General features: G+C 35.9%; 2 protein-coding genes across 2 annotated transcripts; one reads left to right on the plus strand and one right to left on the minus strand.

The window, feature by feature from the left end:
* Positions 1–779: 779 nt before the first annotated feature.
* On the plus strand, positions 780–5448 carry LOC107832554 (GDSL esterase/lipase CPRD49-like). The gene is made up of 6 exons (XM_016660417.2): positions 780–1045; positions 3132–3209; positions 3406–3546; positions 4067–4143; positions 4239–4379; positions 4939–5448. The coding sequence occupies exons 1-6, from the start codon at positions 932–934 to the stop codon at positions 5150–5152; spliced, it is 765 nt and encodes a 254-aa protein (XP_016515903.1). The 5' UTR covers positions 780–931; the 3' UTR covers positions 5153–5448.
* A 3221-nt stretch (positions 5449–8669) lies between these two features.
* Positions 8670–15408, minus strand: LOC107832552 (LIMR family protein At5g01460). The gene is made up of 14 exons (XM_016660416.2): positions 14836–15408; positions 14673–14758; positions 12894–13006; positions 12689–12799; positions 12287–12385; positions 12062–12184; positions 10925–10987; positions 10769–10833; positions 10560–10669; positions 10354–10468; positions 10183–10248; positions 9355–9465; positions 9198–9264; positions 8670–9118 (listed from the first exon to the last, which is right to left on the minus strand). Exons 1-14 carry the CDS (start codon positions 15183–15185, stop codon positions 9071–9073), a joined length of 1527 nt encoding a protein of 508 aa, XP_016515902.1. The 5' UTR covers positions 15186–15408; the 3' UTR covers positions 8670–9070.
* Positions 15409–16167: the final 759 nt, after the last annotated feature.

Genomic DNA, 16167 nt, shown 5'->3' on the forward strand with positions numbered 1-16167 from the left:
TTGAAGGCCATTCAAAACTTTGCTTTCAAAAATATGATTTTTTGAGTTTGTTAGTTGTTTGGATGGAGTGTTGTTCCAATTGATTGAAAAATATCAAAAGGAGTTAAAAATGTAAATTTGAATTGATTTAGAGTAGATTTGAGCAAGATTTGAGTTAAATTTCAACAAGACGCAAAGAAGAATACGAAGTCAGTTTTTTGTATAATCTTGTATAATAGTGTATATGAATGTATAAACACATCTTATACACTATTATACACCTTCATACTAGCGTCTATGGACCAACTTCTTCCACGATTTTAAGTTGCAATTCTTGTTCAAAACCAGTCCAAATCTCTTTTAAATTACTTCAAATGTTATATACAACCTCATTATACTATTTCTAACAATTCTAAATAACACATACTCCAAATTTCTCACAAAATCAAATTTGGAATCTAAACCCACATATTTAAGCTTGTTAAAAATCTACTTTTCACCACCCAAATGGATTTGGTTTGATGAACTAATATTTAAGTTACAGTTACTGATTCAAAAATTAACTTAAAAGCTTGAGCAATTTTTTTAAAAATTAAATAGTAATTTCGAGAATATATATTGGAGTTGTATATTGAATTTTAGCATATTATTTTTGGACTAGTTGATTGTAAATTAAAATATGAGCTATAAAATTAAAAAATAGGGATCCCATTTATTGAAATTTTCCATAATTTTATGAGGAGAGTACTTTATCCCTCACTCAAACCAAACATCACCTTAATATCTTGGCTAGAGCCGCCGCGTGGAGCAGTAAACAATTGTTCATTGAAGGCCATGTATTAAAAAATAGTTAAGGGGTCGGAGAAAAATATTATTCATCTGACATTGTCGTTTTTGGAGTCTCCTGTTTTTCCTCTATATTTTCGAAGACTTGAATCATCAGCAAGAGAAAATGGTAGGACCAACAAATCGTCCACAGTTTGTGCTGTTTGGGTCATCCATAGTACAGTTCAGCTATAGTTATCAAGGATGGGGTGCAATTCTCGCTGACCTTTATGCTCGCAAGGTTCTTTCTTCATCCTTTGCATTTCCAAGATTGCTACTTTTCTGTCCATTTTCGTGATTTCCGTTGGGTTCTACATCTCTTTTTTCTTCTGGGGTTTTGTTTTTATACCCAAAGATTATGATGTTTTAGTAGATTTTCAATTTTCATGGTAGGTCATATGTGTATGTGTTTGTGTTATGTTATTACATGGATTTCTGTAATTAGTGCTGTGAATCTTGAGGTAGTGGGTAGTGGGTACCACTTTATTTTTGCACTTTTTATCATACTCAAATAGAATGAGTCAGAAGTGCATTCAACTGGTCTTAGAATAGATTGCTCTTTCTTCAGTGCGTGTTCTTTTTTATGGTCCTAATAACAGTTTCTTTAATACTAACTACACTGCGGTGTACCAATGCATGAGTGAACATGAATTTTGGTACAAGCTAATTCTTCTTTTGTTGCTTGGAAAAAGCTTAGGATACCACAAGATTGATGTCAAGGCTAAGGCTGCAAAAAACTTCTTTATTTTTATCTATGTGCCCCTGAACAGATGCGGATTCAGAATTTAGATTTAAATGGTTCAACCTTTAGTTCCTACCATTATGTATTGCGCTTTTGAAAGTATATGTTCATAATAAATATGAAGTTTCTTAGATAATGGTACCCCAACAGGGGACTATATGCAACTGGCGTAGTCCTCTGTTGGGGTACCATTATCTAAGAAATTTCATATTTATTGGGATTTTACTAGTTTTCCGCATATATTTATAAGTCCCCTGTTGGGGTACCATTATCTAAGAAACTTCATATTTATTGGGATTTTACTAGTTTTCCGCATATATTTATACTTTGTTTTGAAGTTACTGGGTTCAACTGATCCTAGTAAAACAAAGGCGCGCCTCTGCATGTGAACAAATTTTTGTTATCAGAAATTTGGAGAAAAACTGTGTGAAGACATACAAACATTAAAATACATAGTGCCATCTCTTTTTCCAGTCTTCATGTGAAGCAGCAATAAGATTGCTGACATTAACAAGCAGTGGAGATGATATTGTTTAGACCTTTTTTTGACTATATGATGAGCTGAAAAGGCCATTAGATTATCAGTGGCTCTTGTAGTATATGACAGAAGCGGTAGAACAGACGCAGAGGAAAGTTTGTTGTCTACTTCAGTACCATGAACAATTCGAGCGGTCAATGACGAATTAGATAGAATACATGGTACATGAGAAGTTTGATTATTCCACCAATGTTGGTTGAGAATATATATTCATTACATAGATTATGACTTTGGTAAGCGTGTGATTCTAGAAACGATACATATCTTAATCTACGCATAGTTGCAACAATCAAAATAAATCACATTAAACCTAATCAATCTTAATCAGTGCAATTCATATAATAATATCAACAGTAAGAAAGAGAGGTTGAGTTTGAACAGCTCTAACAAGGGAGATAATTGTAGTGGTTTGGCATGAATTGCCCAAAAGAATCTTTCAAACATTTAATTAACAATTCCTTAGAACATGGTAGGTTTACTTGATTGAAAAGTTTATCCTGTTGTAGCGAGTTTTCCAACAGCTAAATGATGCTTCTTTTGCGCCTTGAATCATGATCATTAATTGGTCAGTTGACAGCTTCAATTTTAAGTGCTAAATGATGTTATGGTAAAGATTTCTAGCAAGCCTTTGATTGAGTTTGGACTTAAGTTCACCTCTTTTATTGCTTTAAATGATTATTTCATCTTGCATTATGCTGTTACTTTATGCTCCCGGATATGGTTAACTTATGAAAGCTTTTCAATGTATTGGTACTTCTTCTTTCCTGTGTCAAAAAGTGAAATGATAATTGTTTAGTTTGAGTTGCACTTTTGTTTTCGACGAATAAGTGGTGTAAATACATGTTTTATTACGGAAATCTGTTTTAACAAGCATGTAATAATTGTAAGCCTCGGTGAATGCCCTGCTTATTCTTTTTGTATGTGCTCAAGATTTTGTCATAATTTTCCTGTCAATTGTTTGTACAAAAGTCTGGCAATTTATAATAATCTTCTATGCTATTGAAGATTACACTGGGTTTGTTGTTGTTGTTTATGCTATTGAAATAGGCAGATATAGTGCTGCGTGGATATGCCGGTTGGAATTCAAGGTGTGCTCTTCAAGTCTTGGATGAAGTGTTCCCCAAGGTAATTGGTAAATGGCCGAATCACGCTGTCCTTCCTAGTTCTTTATCCATGTTCCAAAACAATGTAGCATTTGCCAGGCAACGTCAAGGAAATTATTGCAGTTTCTTTTTCTGTGGCATGACGGTCAATGCCATCTTTCCATCCCAAGTCCTCTGTCCTTATCATATCGACCTCCTCACGAAGTTTCCCAACTTAGGATGCAGCTGTACAGCCTTCTCTAGTCATAGTTTATTTCGGAGGGAACGATTCCATGGAGCCTCACCCAAGTGGCCTGAGTGCTCATGTTCCTCTTCCTGAATATGTAGAGAACATGAGGAAGATTGCAATTCATCTGAAGGTAACATTTCTAAAATTGAGTTGCACTTCTTTCATGATTATATTCTAATGTGGTTAGGATTAACTTAGACAAGAAGATTATCCTTTTGTTTTTTCTTCTCAAATGCCTGCATGTGCAAGATAATCTTTTTTGTTTCAAAATTGATTATATACATTTCAGCTTTTTATTTTAGTGACACTTTATTCATCCTAGAATAACTCAATCAAATTGATCAGGATGCAACCGTAAATTTGGCGCACTTACTTTTCAAGTAGGAATTTCACCAAAATAAAAAATTAAATTAATGTAAACTAAAAATTAAACAGCTTCTCTACCTTCACAAGGTAGGGGTAAGGTCTGTGTACACTCTACCCCTCCCAGACCCCACTTTGTGGGATTACACTAGGTTTGTTGTTGTTGTTGTTGTAATGTAAACTAAAAGTTCTTATAAAATCTAGTTAGCACTTCAGCGTTCAACCCTTTTCTCCATACAATACTGAATTTGGTATGTATTGCTAACATACATCTGCTGCACTACCAGAGCCTCTCTGAGAAGACTCAGATAATCTTTCTCAGTGCACCTACTGTGAATGAGGCACAAATCACTGAAGTGTTCGGGTAATCAATGTTAAACATGGAGGTTTTTTTAATGGTTTCTTGAATTTATATTGCTAGAATAGTAATACATGCTTCTCATTACTGCACACAACCAGTGACGGTCTTGGTCGATCAAATGATTCCTGTCGGAAATATTCAGAAGCTTGCATACAATTATGCCAAGAGCTGGGTGTGAAGGTTATTGATCTTTGGAAGACTCTTCAGCAAAGGGATGATTGGTTGACTGCTTGCTTTACGTAAGTTGTTTTTGTATGAGATCCATTTATGACATTTTTTGTGTTTTCTTATGCTAAACATGTAACAAAAAAAACTGTGGCTTCCAGCTTTAAAAAGTGTGTTTTCTTCCCCTTCCCCAAGTCTCCTACTTTGAAGAGTTAACTGGTTCAAGTCCAAATTCGCAATAGATCATTATGTTTTGCTAGACCTATAGTAATAAACCGGAACGCTACCATGTTTTCTCAGTAACGACTGAAATTGCTTTTAGATCTTCTGCAAAACCTGAAAATGCTAGGAGATAAGAAAAGCATTTATATATGGCACAGCTTTTTCTCTCCTTTTGCTCATCTGATCTATAGACCACCTCAAGTCCTCAACAATTATCCTCATCGAGCATACCATATATTTCTTGATTTTTGCCAGTGGTTGTGATTATGGATCTAACGGGATGATACATTATCTCCTCTTTTCTTGAAATATTAGATCTTCTTTGGTACACATTCTGTTGTCAATCATCGTCTCAGGTTAATTTTCTTGTTTTTCCTCATTTGCATGGTTGGTCGGGTTTGGGCTCTGAAGGGATGGAATACATTTGTCATCTGAAGGCAGCAAGCTTGTAGTAAAGGAAATCTTAAAAGTTCTCAAAGAGGCAGAGTGGGAACCAAACCTGCATTGGAGATCATTGCCTATAGAATTCCCTGAAATCTCTCCATACATCTTTGTTGATCCCAAGGGTGAGACCGCTGTGAACGTTTCGCAGTTGGATCTTCAATGGCAGACTCAATGGCACTAAATCCAGACTATGATTGTTCATAAGCTCATGCTAGTAAGATTTCTCATCAATTACACCTCAATCCCAAATTCCTAAATTTGTTGTGGTTAGTTATATGCTTCTCCATGTTTGTTGTTTTGCTGTTTTGGTCCATTTCATTCCAAACAATGTTTACTATGATGATTCATCATAAGTTGAATACTTTTACATTGATCGTGAACCTACTACTACTGTCCTCCTTTATTTGAACGCGGATTGACTATGTTCAAGAATATCAAAATTTTAAGGAATAAATTAACCCTTCCCCTTTTCTAGTATACGCAGACTGTTTTAGCATTGAAATCATCTCTGTACTTTCCTATAATCCACCCAATTTGGTTATCTGATTACCAAAAGGATAATATGGCATGGAAGAGGTTTTTTTTTTTTTATGTTTTCTAGACTACTTTCTAAATCCATACATCGCATATTCAATATCTTTAAAAGCAACAAAATACCACCATTGAGATGAAAGGGGAAGTATTAACTGTATTACGTATTTTAATATTATAGCATCTTACAAACAATCCCCTCTTTTAATGTCGAAGTCTGGTGGATTTTTTGCCCATTTTCCTTTTTTGTATCGTTGTTTAGTAAATGGTCCTCTTTTTAATTCTTTTGGACCTTTTAGACCACAGTCTAAAGTTTCTTTTTGAACAAACTGAATATCTTATGAAAACTTTATGTTACGGTCTAAAATTTGTAAGTTAACGTTAGACCACAATCTAACATTTTATGATTAAACTAAAAAAATTATACGAGCAAATGTTAGACTCGAGTTTAACGTTGTCTGCAAAGTCTAATTTTTTAGGATTATATTTGCACAACTTTTTAAAATAGGGAAAATCTAAACAATGGCCTATAAAAAGGGACAATAAAAATTGTGTGGGGTAGCCACTTTTTAAAGTGGTATTTCCTTTTTATCCAACATTTTTAATGCTTAGCAATAGTAGCCACTAGTCTATTAAAATTAATACTCCCTCCGTTCCAAATTATGTGAACCTGTTTGATTGGACACGAAGTTTAAGAAAAAATGAAGACTTTTGGAATTTGTGATTCTAAACAAGTCAAAAAGGGGCTAGAGTATTTGTGTGGTTATATAAGCTTCTCATTAAGGGTAGAATTGGACGTTTAAGCAAAATTATTTCCAAATTTAGAAAGGGGTCATTCTTTTTGGAACGGACCAAAAAGAAAATAGGTTCATATAAACTGGAACGGGGGAGTCTGAAAAGACTGTGTTGCCCTTTCTTCTATCTCTTTCATGTGTTAGGGAGAAGAACCGTGCCGCCGTCTGTGAGACGGAAGGATTTCCGGTGGCGACTGCACTGGAACCATCTCTTTCTTTCCTTCTCTAGTGATATACAACTCCAGTAATGCACGTCTCTCCTCTAACGAAGATAGTTTAAGTTCTCTGCTCGGTCAGAACACCAACAAAGATTTTAGTACTTTCTGTTTCCACCTTGCTTTCAGTAGAAGCTGTGGATCTAGCAGCAGAGGTTCTCGTTTCTTGGCACGTCCTCTTCATGTCGTTCTTTTCTTCTTTTCAATTTGTGTTGGTTCTGGTTTGTGAGCTTCAGTGGTGTGCTAATTAAACTAGTCGTGATCTTTGATCGTATGCAATTATGGTGGTAGATGTATTTCGGTTTATGATTTCTGTGACGTATTTTTGGTTTTCTGCTACGTTATGGATCCTGAACTTACAGTTACAAGTTCAAAAGTTAAGGATACTTAGTCCTGAACTTCGAGTTCCAAATTCAAAAGTTAATGACACTTGGTCCTGAACTTAGAGTTACAAGTTCAACAGTTAATGACACTTGGTCCTGAACTTAGACTAACAAGCTCAAAAGTTAAGGACAATAGGTCCTGAACTTACAGTTACAAGTTCAAAAGTTAAGGACAATAGGTCCTGAAGTCCTGAACTTAGACTAACAAGCTCAAAAGTTAAGGACAATAGGTCGTGAACTTACTGTTACAAGTTCAAAAGTTAAAGACAATAGGTCCTGAAGTCCTGAACTTAGACTAACAAGCTCAAAAGTTAAGGAGAATTGGTCATGAACTTAGGCTAAGAAGCCCAAAAGTTAAGAACAATAGGTCCTGAACTTAGACTAACAAGCTCAAAAGTTAAGGACACTTAGTCTTTAACTTACAGTTACAAGTTCAAAAGTTAAGGACGTGTAGTCCTGAAGTTAAGTTCAAAAGTTAAGGACATGTAGGCCTGAAGTCCTGAACTTAGAGTTCCAAGTTCAAAAGTTAAGGACGTGTAGTCCTGAAGTTAAGTTCAAAAGTTAAGGACATGTAGGCCTGAAGTCCTGAACTTAGAGTTCCAAGTTCAAAAGTTAAGGACATGTAGTCCAGAAGTCCTGAAGTTAAGTTCAAAAGTTAAGGACATGAGCAGAAGGGTATTTTCGTCCGGGCAGTTAAAGTTTATTAAAGCAGTGGCTAAAGGCTAAAGACATTTTAAACAGTGGCTTAAAAGTAAATACATGTGTTATTAGTGGCTAACCGTGCACTTTTGCATAAATCATCCAAAGTCCGGACAGTTATTTTACAAAAATTTGCACAAATATGACACTTTTTGGGGTGATCTTTAACTTTTGAATCACGCTTGCCCTCTGGCATAACTTCAAAGTTAAAAATTAAAAGTACTACTCTGGAACAAGCGATGAACAACACTTGCTAAATTTAAAGTTTTGCCCACGGGGAAATCGAGGACAAAAATTCAAAACCATCCACTTTAACGACTATTTGTGTACTTCACCCGTTATTTTGGCTCCAATTCGAAGGCGGCATCAAAGTATGAATTTTCGAGTGCAAAAAAAGCAGCTTGTGTATTAACTGCGTTACTCTTTAGTTTGTATTGTCCTTATATAAATGAAAAAAATATTCTCTACACTATTTAGTACGACAATTTGTGTTATAAAATTTACCGAGGCCTAGTTATATAGTATTAGAAATTTTTTCCTTTTTCTTCAACTTTCTGGAACTACTTTGGCGTCAGAATATTACTTCAATACTTACCTTAATAATCATGCTGTTAAAATAGGAAGTCTAAATTGGGAAGCAGAATACATAGTATTGGACTATTGGTATTTGATTCTTATCTACTTTACGAAGATGCACTTCACTGTAAAAATGCAGAACAACAACAACAACAACCCAGTATAATCCCACTTAGTGAGGTCTGGGGAGGGTAGTGTGTACGCAGACCTTACCCCTATCCTGAAGTAGAGAGGCTGTTTCCAAATAGACCCCCGGCATCCTTCCCTCCAAGAACTTCCCACCTTGCTCTTGGGGAGACTCGAACTCACAACCTCTTGGTTGGAAGTGGAGGTTGCTTACCATCAGAGCAACCCCTCTTGTCTAAACCTCTTGCTTACTGTAAAAATGCAGAGAAGTTTTAAATTAGGTTCATATATAACGGCAACAAGCTACATAACCATCACAAATCTTCTGATCAATCTCCACCAAAAACGAAGCAGCCAACAAGAGGACGGTAGGATTCAGAATCAAAATAAAAAATGTTACAATAAATATACAAGCATTCAAGAATTTTCGTATATGACAGACTATATGATACAACAAGGACAAATCTCAAACCAGCTGCCCAAGATTCAGATGACTACATGCCCAAACGAATGAAAACATTACCAAACAAATGATAGATACAGAATGTGGAAAAAAACTAAAGTAAAATCAGCAAGGACAGTAGCAGCAGCAGTACAGAGTCACCAACACCCAACTTCCACTGCAGAAATCAAATTTAACGACGGATGGTGTTTACCTCTTCTCCAACAATAATATAAAACAAAACCAGGCAACATACACCAGGGTTTAATGCCTCAACATTAGTGATAAAAGGAGTAAGTCCAGATCTGGTCAGATGCATGCACTGCTATACTTTTAACTGGAAAGCTGGAACCTCCCGCTGGGCTTTTTCCTTCTCCACCCCTGTAAAGTTAGAGAACTAATTAAATTTCTCCTCCACCTTAAGAACACATATTGAGATGTCAGACAGTGAAGAACTTACAAATGCAGCATAGTAAACAAATGTCAGCCCAGCTAAAACGATGAATCCAATTTGAAAAACATTGTACCTGCAATGACACATTTTACCATTCGTAAAACGATTCTTGCAGTAGGAAAAACCAGTTCTTCGAAAAAATCTAGGCATAACAGTAACTTACTTGTACAAATATTTTATTCCACGAAGTGACTGCAGATTGTGACCAAATATTTCTTGAGCTGCAGTGGCTTGAGCATAGTATGCAAACGCCGTAGCACAAAACTGAATGACACTGCAGGCACAGAAAGACAAGAGGATCATATGACCAAACTTTCACAGTAAGTGGAAGCAGAAGAATTTCATTATTAATCCATAACTGCAGAGTGGCTAATGTGCTTTCAGAAAACCGTGATAACTAAGTAAACATACATTTAGCACCCTCAAAAATACACCACCTACCGACTCAGCAAAGTATTTAACAGATGAAACCATCATCCAACAATGAAGTAAAGCTATTTTTATTTTATTTTTAAAACAAAAGCTAGCTGATTTCGATTTAAAAATAAGGAGCAATGGAGCCCTCTTAGCAAGTGCCTGATCATAACATTCAGCAGGAAAGTTTCAGGATAGCCACTGGAGGAGTTCTTGCTTTCATATCTACAGTTGCCTACATATAGTGGTAACTAGTAAATGGTCCAGAACCACTAAACCCAATGAGATCAAGACAACAACTATAATTCCCCTCAAGGCCATCCAAGAAGCAGGTTGCTTCTTTTGTAGTGTCTAGCAATTACTTGGAGGTCCTGGGTTAGCATGCTACTCCCTCCATCACTTCAGTCAAACGGTAACTATACTATTGCCTATAAATTTAAAATGGTAGCTGGTACATTAAGACTTTTACTACTCGCATGGGCATAACCTAAACCATATCCGCGGTCTAAGCATTTATAACATATTCATCATTAAGATCAGTTGTTAGATCAATGAAAATATTATGTGTTAATCCTACCTGATAGAGCAGAGAAGAATGAGGCCCACATTGAAAAGAAAGGAGTTCATAAGCGTAGCTCCCCATCTGTAAACAGTGGTCCAGCACAAAAGTGAGACAGGGAAGAGGGAGGAGCAACGCAGGTAGCAAACAGATCAATAAAGCAAAATTCAAACAGCAGAAGATGTTTACTTCATGGGATGAATTGTGATAAAAACTAATTTCAAGCCAAGCATCATTGCTCCAGCAATCACCGCAAGCAGAAGGTAGAAGCAAAAAAATGCAAAAGCTGCAGTGCCCAAAAGACCTGGAGAATTAACAGAAAAATAAGCATCATAATTCATGTATTAGCGACCACACATAACTAATAAGAAAAGGGAGATAAAGGTTGAATGTACCCCAAACATCGTCAAGTTTGATGAAAACCTCATTAAGGAAAGAAGAAAGTGGAGGATCAATCAGAAGATATATTACGATATGGGCAACCCAAGCTACAGAGACAATCAGCCTGTTTACATTGGACCAAAAAACACAGAACTATCAACTGTCATTAAATTAATTCAAAAGATTTAGCGGAAATTAGGATTTCCATAACACCACCACATACCCTAAAACGCCTAGGATGAGTTTTGCCAAATAGCCTAGTACTGTCATTGCCCAAGCAGTCTCAGCCTGCAAAAATGAAGGCTATCAGATTTGTTTGCACTGGAAATAAACTTTGGCAGGAAGGAACTGACCAACTATAAAAGCATCATTTCTTTACCTTTTCACCTTGAGGGTACATCTCCTCTAGAGCCTTGACATCCTCTTCAAGAAGAAGCACCTCCTGCAAGGTAAAGTAAAGTTGAACAAATATCATGTTAACACATAAAGAAACTAGAATTTCCCAGAATGTATTTATCAGACAAGAAAAAATCAGATTCTTCATCAAACATCTATGATAAATGTGATAAAAATTGGTTGAGGTCTGAAATAAAATCATAAATAACTTCAAAACAGAATTAAAAGAACAAGCTGATCATGCATATCAAGAGGAGGGCCACCTGCATACACAGACCATGACTATCCATACATCCTATAAAGTAGCAGAGCATGGTTTATTCTGTCACTTTGCTGGACAGGTGCAAACTCAACTTAACAAAAGTTCTATTTATTTGTTAATTCGCAGATTAAACAGCTTTATCTTCAGTCGGAAATCCCTCAAAATTTAACAACTTTTTTAAAAATAGTTTGTGGTTTATAATACTTTTTTGTAGTCTCCAAATAAGAATATTTTTCATGCATAAAGGGATTTAAGTTGGCAAATACACCAAAAAATAAAATTATTTTACCAAATTCTTCATATGTTTCTGGATCTAGAGAGTACAATATCCTTACAGTAACTTCCCAAAATTTATCCTCCGTTCTCCTCTAGCCTCCGTAGATTCCTTCAGCCACTTAGAGACTTTTTAAATTTGTCATCCATCATTCAAGTGTTTTCTTTTTTGAAGGTAAAGTGAAGTCCTTCATTTCTAATTGTAAACAATGTTTATATATCTAAAAGGAGTCAGAATACTTTGTACATGAAGTAGGAAAAGAATATGAAAAAGACAGATTTGCCACGTATGCTATTTTCAAGTAATTTATAGCATGTTCAATTTTATAAAAAGACAACATAGTGTTTTACTCTTAGATATATATTTACCTTTCTCAAAAAAATTCTCTTAGATATTCTACAATGATTATACAGTGAAATGCACGGATCACATGATAGTGTTGTTTATATATTTCACATAATAGTACAATTTGTTTACATATTTCCATCTATTGTCTAAAACATTCCATTTTTAAGTCCGCCTATTTATTGCAGTGCTAAAATGAAACGAACATTTAGAAAACCCATGATAAAGAAGACATAGACCTTCTCGACTGCCTTCACATTCTTCCGCCATTTTCTTCCCTTACTTCCACTCCTTTCTTCTTGATGAAGTGCATCAGCTGCTTTTTTCAGTTCTTTTGCTTTTTTACCTAGCTCGGTAGCTTCCTACAGAATCAAAGTAAAGCATTATCAGCATGCATATCTTTCTTTATTTTAAACTTTCAATCAGGAAAATATATGCCAAGAGCTGCTGAGACATAAAAGTACCTTGATATACTGTGATCGTGTAATAACAGCCTTTGGACGCCTGATGAACGAAAATATAAGTCCCAATGGGAGACAAGCAATGCCAACACCACCAAAAATCTGGAGATATAACGTAAGCCAGATATGTCAGTACCAAACATGTATATCAGGGAGATGATTTCCCTTATTTACCCTCTAATGCCGCTCCTCAACCTGACAAGGACAGATTACCAAGCCCCCTTAACTAAACAAGGAGGCAACAAAATGTTCATGGTCAAATAACCACCCTTATACGAAAAGAATTTATATCAACAGCAAATTTGCATTCTACCAAGACGAAAATGACTGAAGAACTGGACAACCAGTGTCTTCATCAAAACAATAACAATATTCAAGTGTCTAAAAGTTTAAGCATTGGCATACCGTGAAAAGCACAGATCCGACAATAGTAGCCAGAGCAACAACATATTCAGGAAAAGTAGCACGCATAGTCCAGGTTGTTTCAGAGGAAGCATTAGCAGAATACGCTGAACACTGGTACAATGGAAGGCAAGAATTAGAAAGGCAGCTTCAGAACCAGATAAAAGATATCAAACTAACAAATGGAAACATTTAGATATGAACCAACCTGTCGAGCACCGTTTATACACTGTTGACCACTGTTAAAGTTGAATGAATTTGGAAAGGGAGCGTTGGCTGATGATAGGTGTCTTACAGTGAAGTCCGCCTTTCCAGCAAGCCCTGGATTATTCAAAAGATGGGTAAATAAAGATAGCAGAAGAAGCATGTTGAATGATAAAATCAAAGTAATAAATAAACTCAAATAACAGAATTTGAGCAATTAAACAGCCACTTCGGTATAGTTATCCCAGAAGAGGAAAAAACACGGGGTAAATGAGCAACGGAAATCCACAAAATTAGAAGCAAAAAAGGTACCAAATTGACATAGAAAACTATAAACCCTGAAGAAAGTAACATGTTCCCCATTGCATAATATAGAGAGCAAGGTGCCAGCAAAAATATTTTAGGTACCCAAAGAATTCTAAAAAAAATTAAGCTACTTGAGTGGTAGTAAAATTCTTAAATAACCTGCGAGAACATGATCATCACCACCCCCACCCCCTTGTTTCTAAGGTGTCCGTAAGTAAAATTCCATGAGGTTGTGGAATCTCGCACAAAGTCACAATTCAGTATGTCAAACTAGACACTGGAAGCAACTACAAAAACTAGTGTGGCAAGGGTGGGAAAATCTATGGGAAGATCGTGACTGAGCCACAAAACCAGATGTAAGTTTTTAACACCAACTTGGTGTATTTTAAAGAGAATCAAGATCTAACAACAACAAACCCAGTGAAATCCCACAAGGTGGGAAAATCAAGATCTAACATAAAAATAAATAAAAACTAGAGCGGCAGAGAACTTAACTCTTGACACAATAACCATAAATGGCATTCAGATATCTCTTCATGTTTCCCCAACATCATCAGGGGTCAACAACTCATCAGCAAAACCTATTAGCTGAAGAATTTGTAATAATTCCTAAGATAGACACATAATAGTGAGGTCCAATCACCAGTGAAGCAACACAACCAGCTTTCCTTGGTTAGCTGATCATTTAACTCATTAGACCACTAAAGTAGTTATTTGACCTAACTTTCCTTTGTGAACTTCACAATGCATTGTCAGTTCAAGCCATGATAAAGGAAGAGTTGGGGTAGCTCGAATGTAGCCATAAAATGGATTGGCTTAAAAAAAGTGGTTTTTCCGCAGAAATAGCTTTTAAGCCAAAAAACAATAAGTTGGGGTTGCCTCGCTTATTGCTTTTGGCTTGTTTTAAGCAGTTTTAAACTTATTATAAGCATGTTTTGACTTTGCCAAACACTGAAAAAGCTAAAAAGAGCTTAAAAACTGATTTGACCAGCTTAAAAGCCAATCCAAACACCCTTATAGTCTAACTCTTACATTTAATGGATACAGATTTATTTGATTGACAAAGAAATCTGTCTGGGTCAAACCCTTAGGACGAATTGCAGCTTTTGAAACTCGGGATAATGGGCCCACCCCTCTACCTTTCTTGGCTTAAATATAAGGCTTAGTTCGCATAGAGCTGGCTCGAACCTGTGACCTAATTCACAGGTCCCTACCTTTGCCACTTAAACTAAGCCCTGGGGGCATGGATACAGATAATTAATTGACCCAACCCAGCTAATTTTCGATTATGGTTAATTGATTATTTTGATTGGTATGTACAATCCCCATCTCTGTACCTAAATTCTGACATTTCTCAATCCAAATTGACTCGCCCCGAGCTCACCCTACATGACCCTAGCATCCAAAAGGTAGAAATGCAACAGCATATTATACATGTCAACAAGTCTGACCAACACAAGTCACTTGAAAAACTAACCATATAAAATTCCAAGCAACAAAGCACACACGATTGCTGTGGTCACCACCCAACACATTGCACTTTTAATCCTTTTTCCAATAGTCCTGCACCAAAAAAAAAAGGTCAAAACATCACGACAACAAACAATATCAAAAAAATTGAAATAGAGCATAAAACGGACTTATCCTGATCGCCTTCGTAGTAGAACATAGCAAAAGGAATAATGAAGAAAACAAGAACAGCATCAGCAATGTAGATAGCAAGCCATAGATCCTTCATAGGAAGCGTGAGATTACACGCGCCGTTATAAATCGCATGTCGACAAGCCTGCCGGTTCGCCACGTCGGCCGGCAACATGAGGATCGAAATGGCAGCAATTGAGAGGCCCAAAACGACGACGAATTTGGGAAAATAAGCTTGATTAGCATCATCGGGATGCTGGTAATTGACGAGGAGGTATATATTGAAGAGGAATACGAGAATACACACGACTATGGCAACGATTACGAGTGCGAGATTGAAATCCCCCATAGCTGCGTGAGGATTTCTCGATCCGGATCAATTGTGGAGCTTGATTCCAATCGGACTAATGTTTTGAATGGCAAAATTAGGGTTTGGGTTTGAAATTTTTTTGAACTGAGGACCTTTTTCAGATCTGGGTTTTCCGAAGAGAACGGGGAGGGTGGGGGGGTAGGGCGCGGGTTTGCTCCGGTTGCGTTTTGATGCCTTGCGGGGTGTCTGGAGGTGTTGAAGTGGAATTACTAATTTACCCTTCGTAGCATAAATTATCATTGTAATAGCTGTAATCTTTTCTTTTTTTTTTTCCAACTAATAGCTGTAATCTATTTAGCATTGACTTTATATTGCCCTTTTTTTTAAAAAAATTAGGTGAAATTTTTTAAAATTTCTCTCAATTACCAAATTTATTATAAGCTATTTTTATCCCTTAAATATTTAAAAATTATATAAAAATATATAGTCAAATAAAATATCTACATAATTTTTCCAACAGCAATTATGTCGTATAAAATAGGGCAAAAGATAATTTAGACATCAGGAAAAAAAAATCTCATACTCATGTCTTCAACATGTTAATTAACTTGATGCCAAGAACATTATTAATTAGAAATAAATATAAGTTAACTTCAAATGCATATTGTTCTCTTTTTTTTTGGGAGGGCGGTCAGAAAGATAATATATATTAATAATTAGTTAACGCGTACAGAGGATTGGGGCCTGACTGGCACCCTATCACAAACTATTGCGCTATTACAAAGTATTAGATTGTTACTAATATTTATGATTGCCATGATCTTCCTAGTGGAATTATCATAATGACAACTAATTACACACGAGGGGGCTGATCAAGATTGCCACTTTGATTTTTCCAAGCAGTTCATTTATGCAAGTTCAATATTTTCATTAACTAAAAACGGTTGAAAAGATAACTATAATGATATTTTCCTTTATCAAATTTGTTTGAATAGTGGAGGCTTAAAATGTAAATTGAGAT

The sequence above is a fragment of the Nicotiana tabacum genome, chromosome 10, assembly GCF_000715075.1.
Source record: "Nicotiana tabacum cultivar K326 chromosome 10, ASM71507v2, whole genome shotgun sequence".
Classification (NCBI taxonomy): Eukaryota; Viridiplantae; Streptophyta; class Magnoliopsida; order Solanales; family Solanaceae; genus Nicotiana; species Nicotiana tabacum.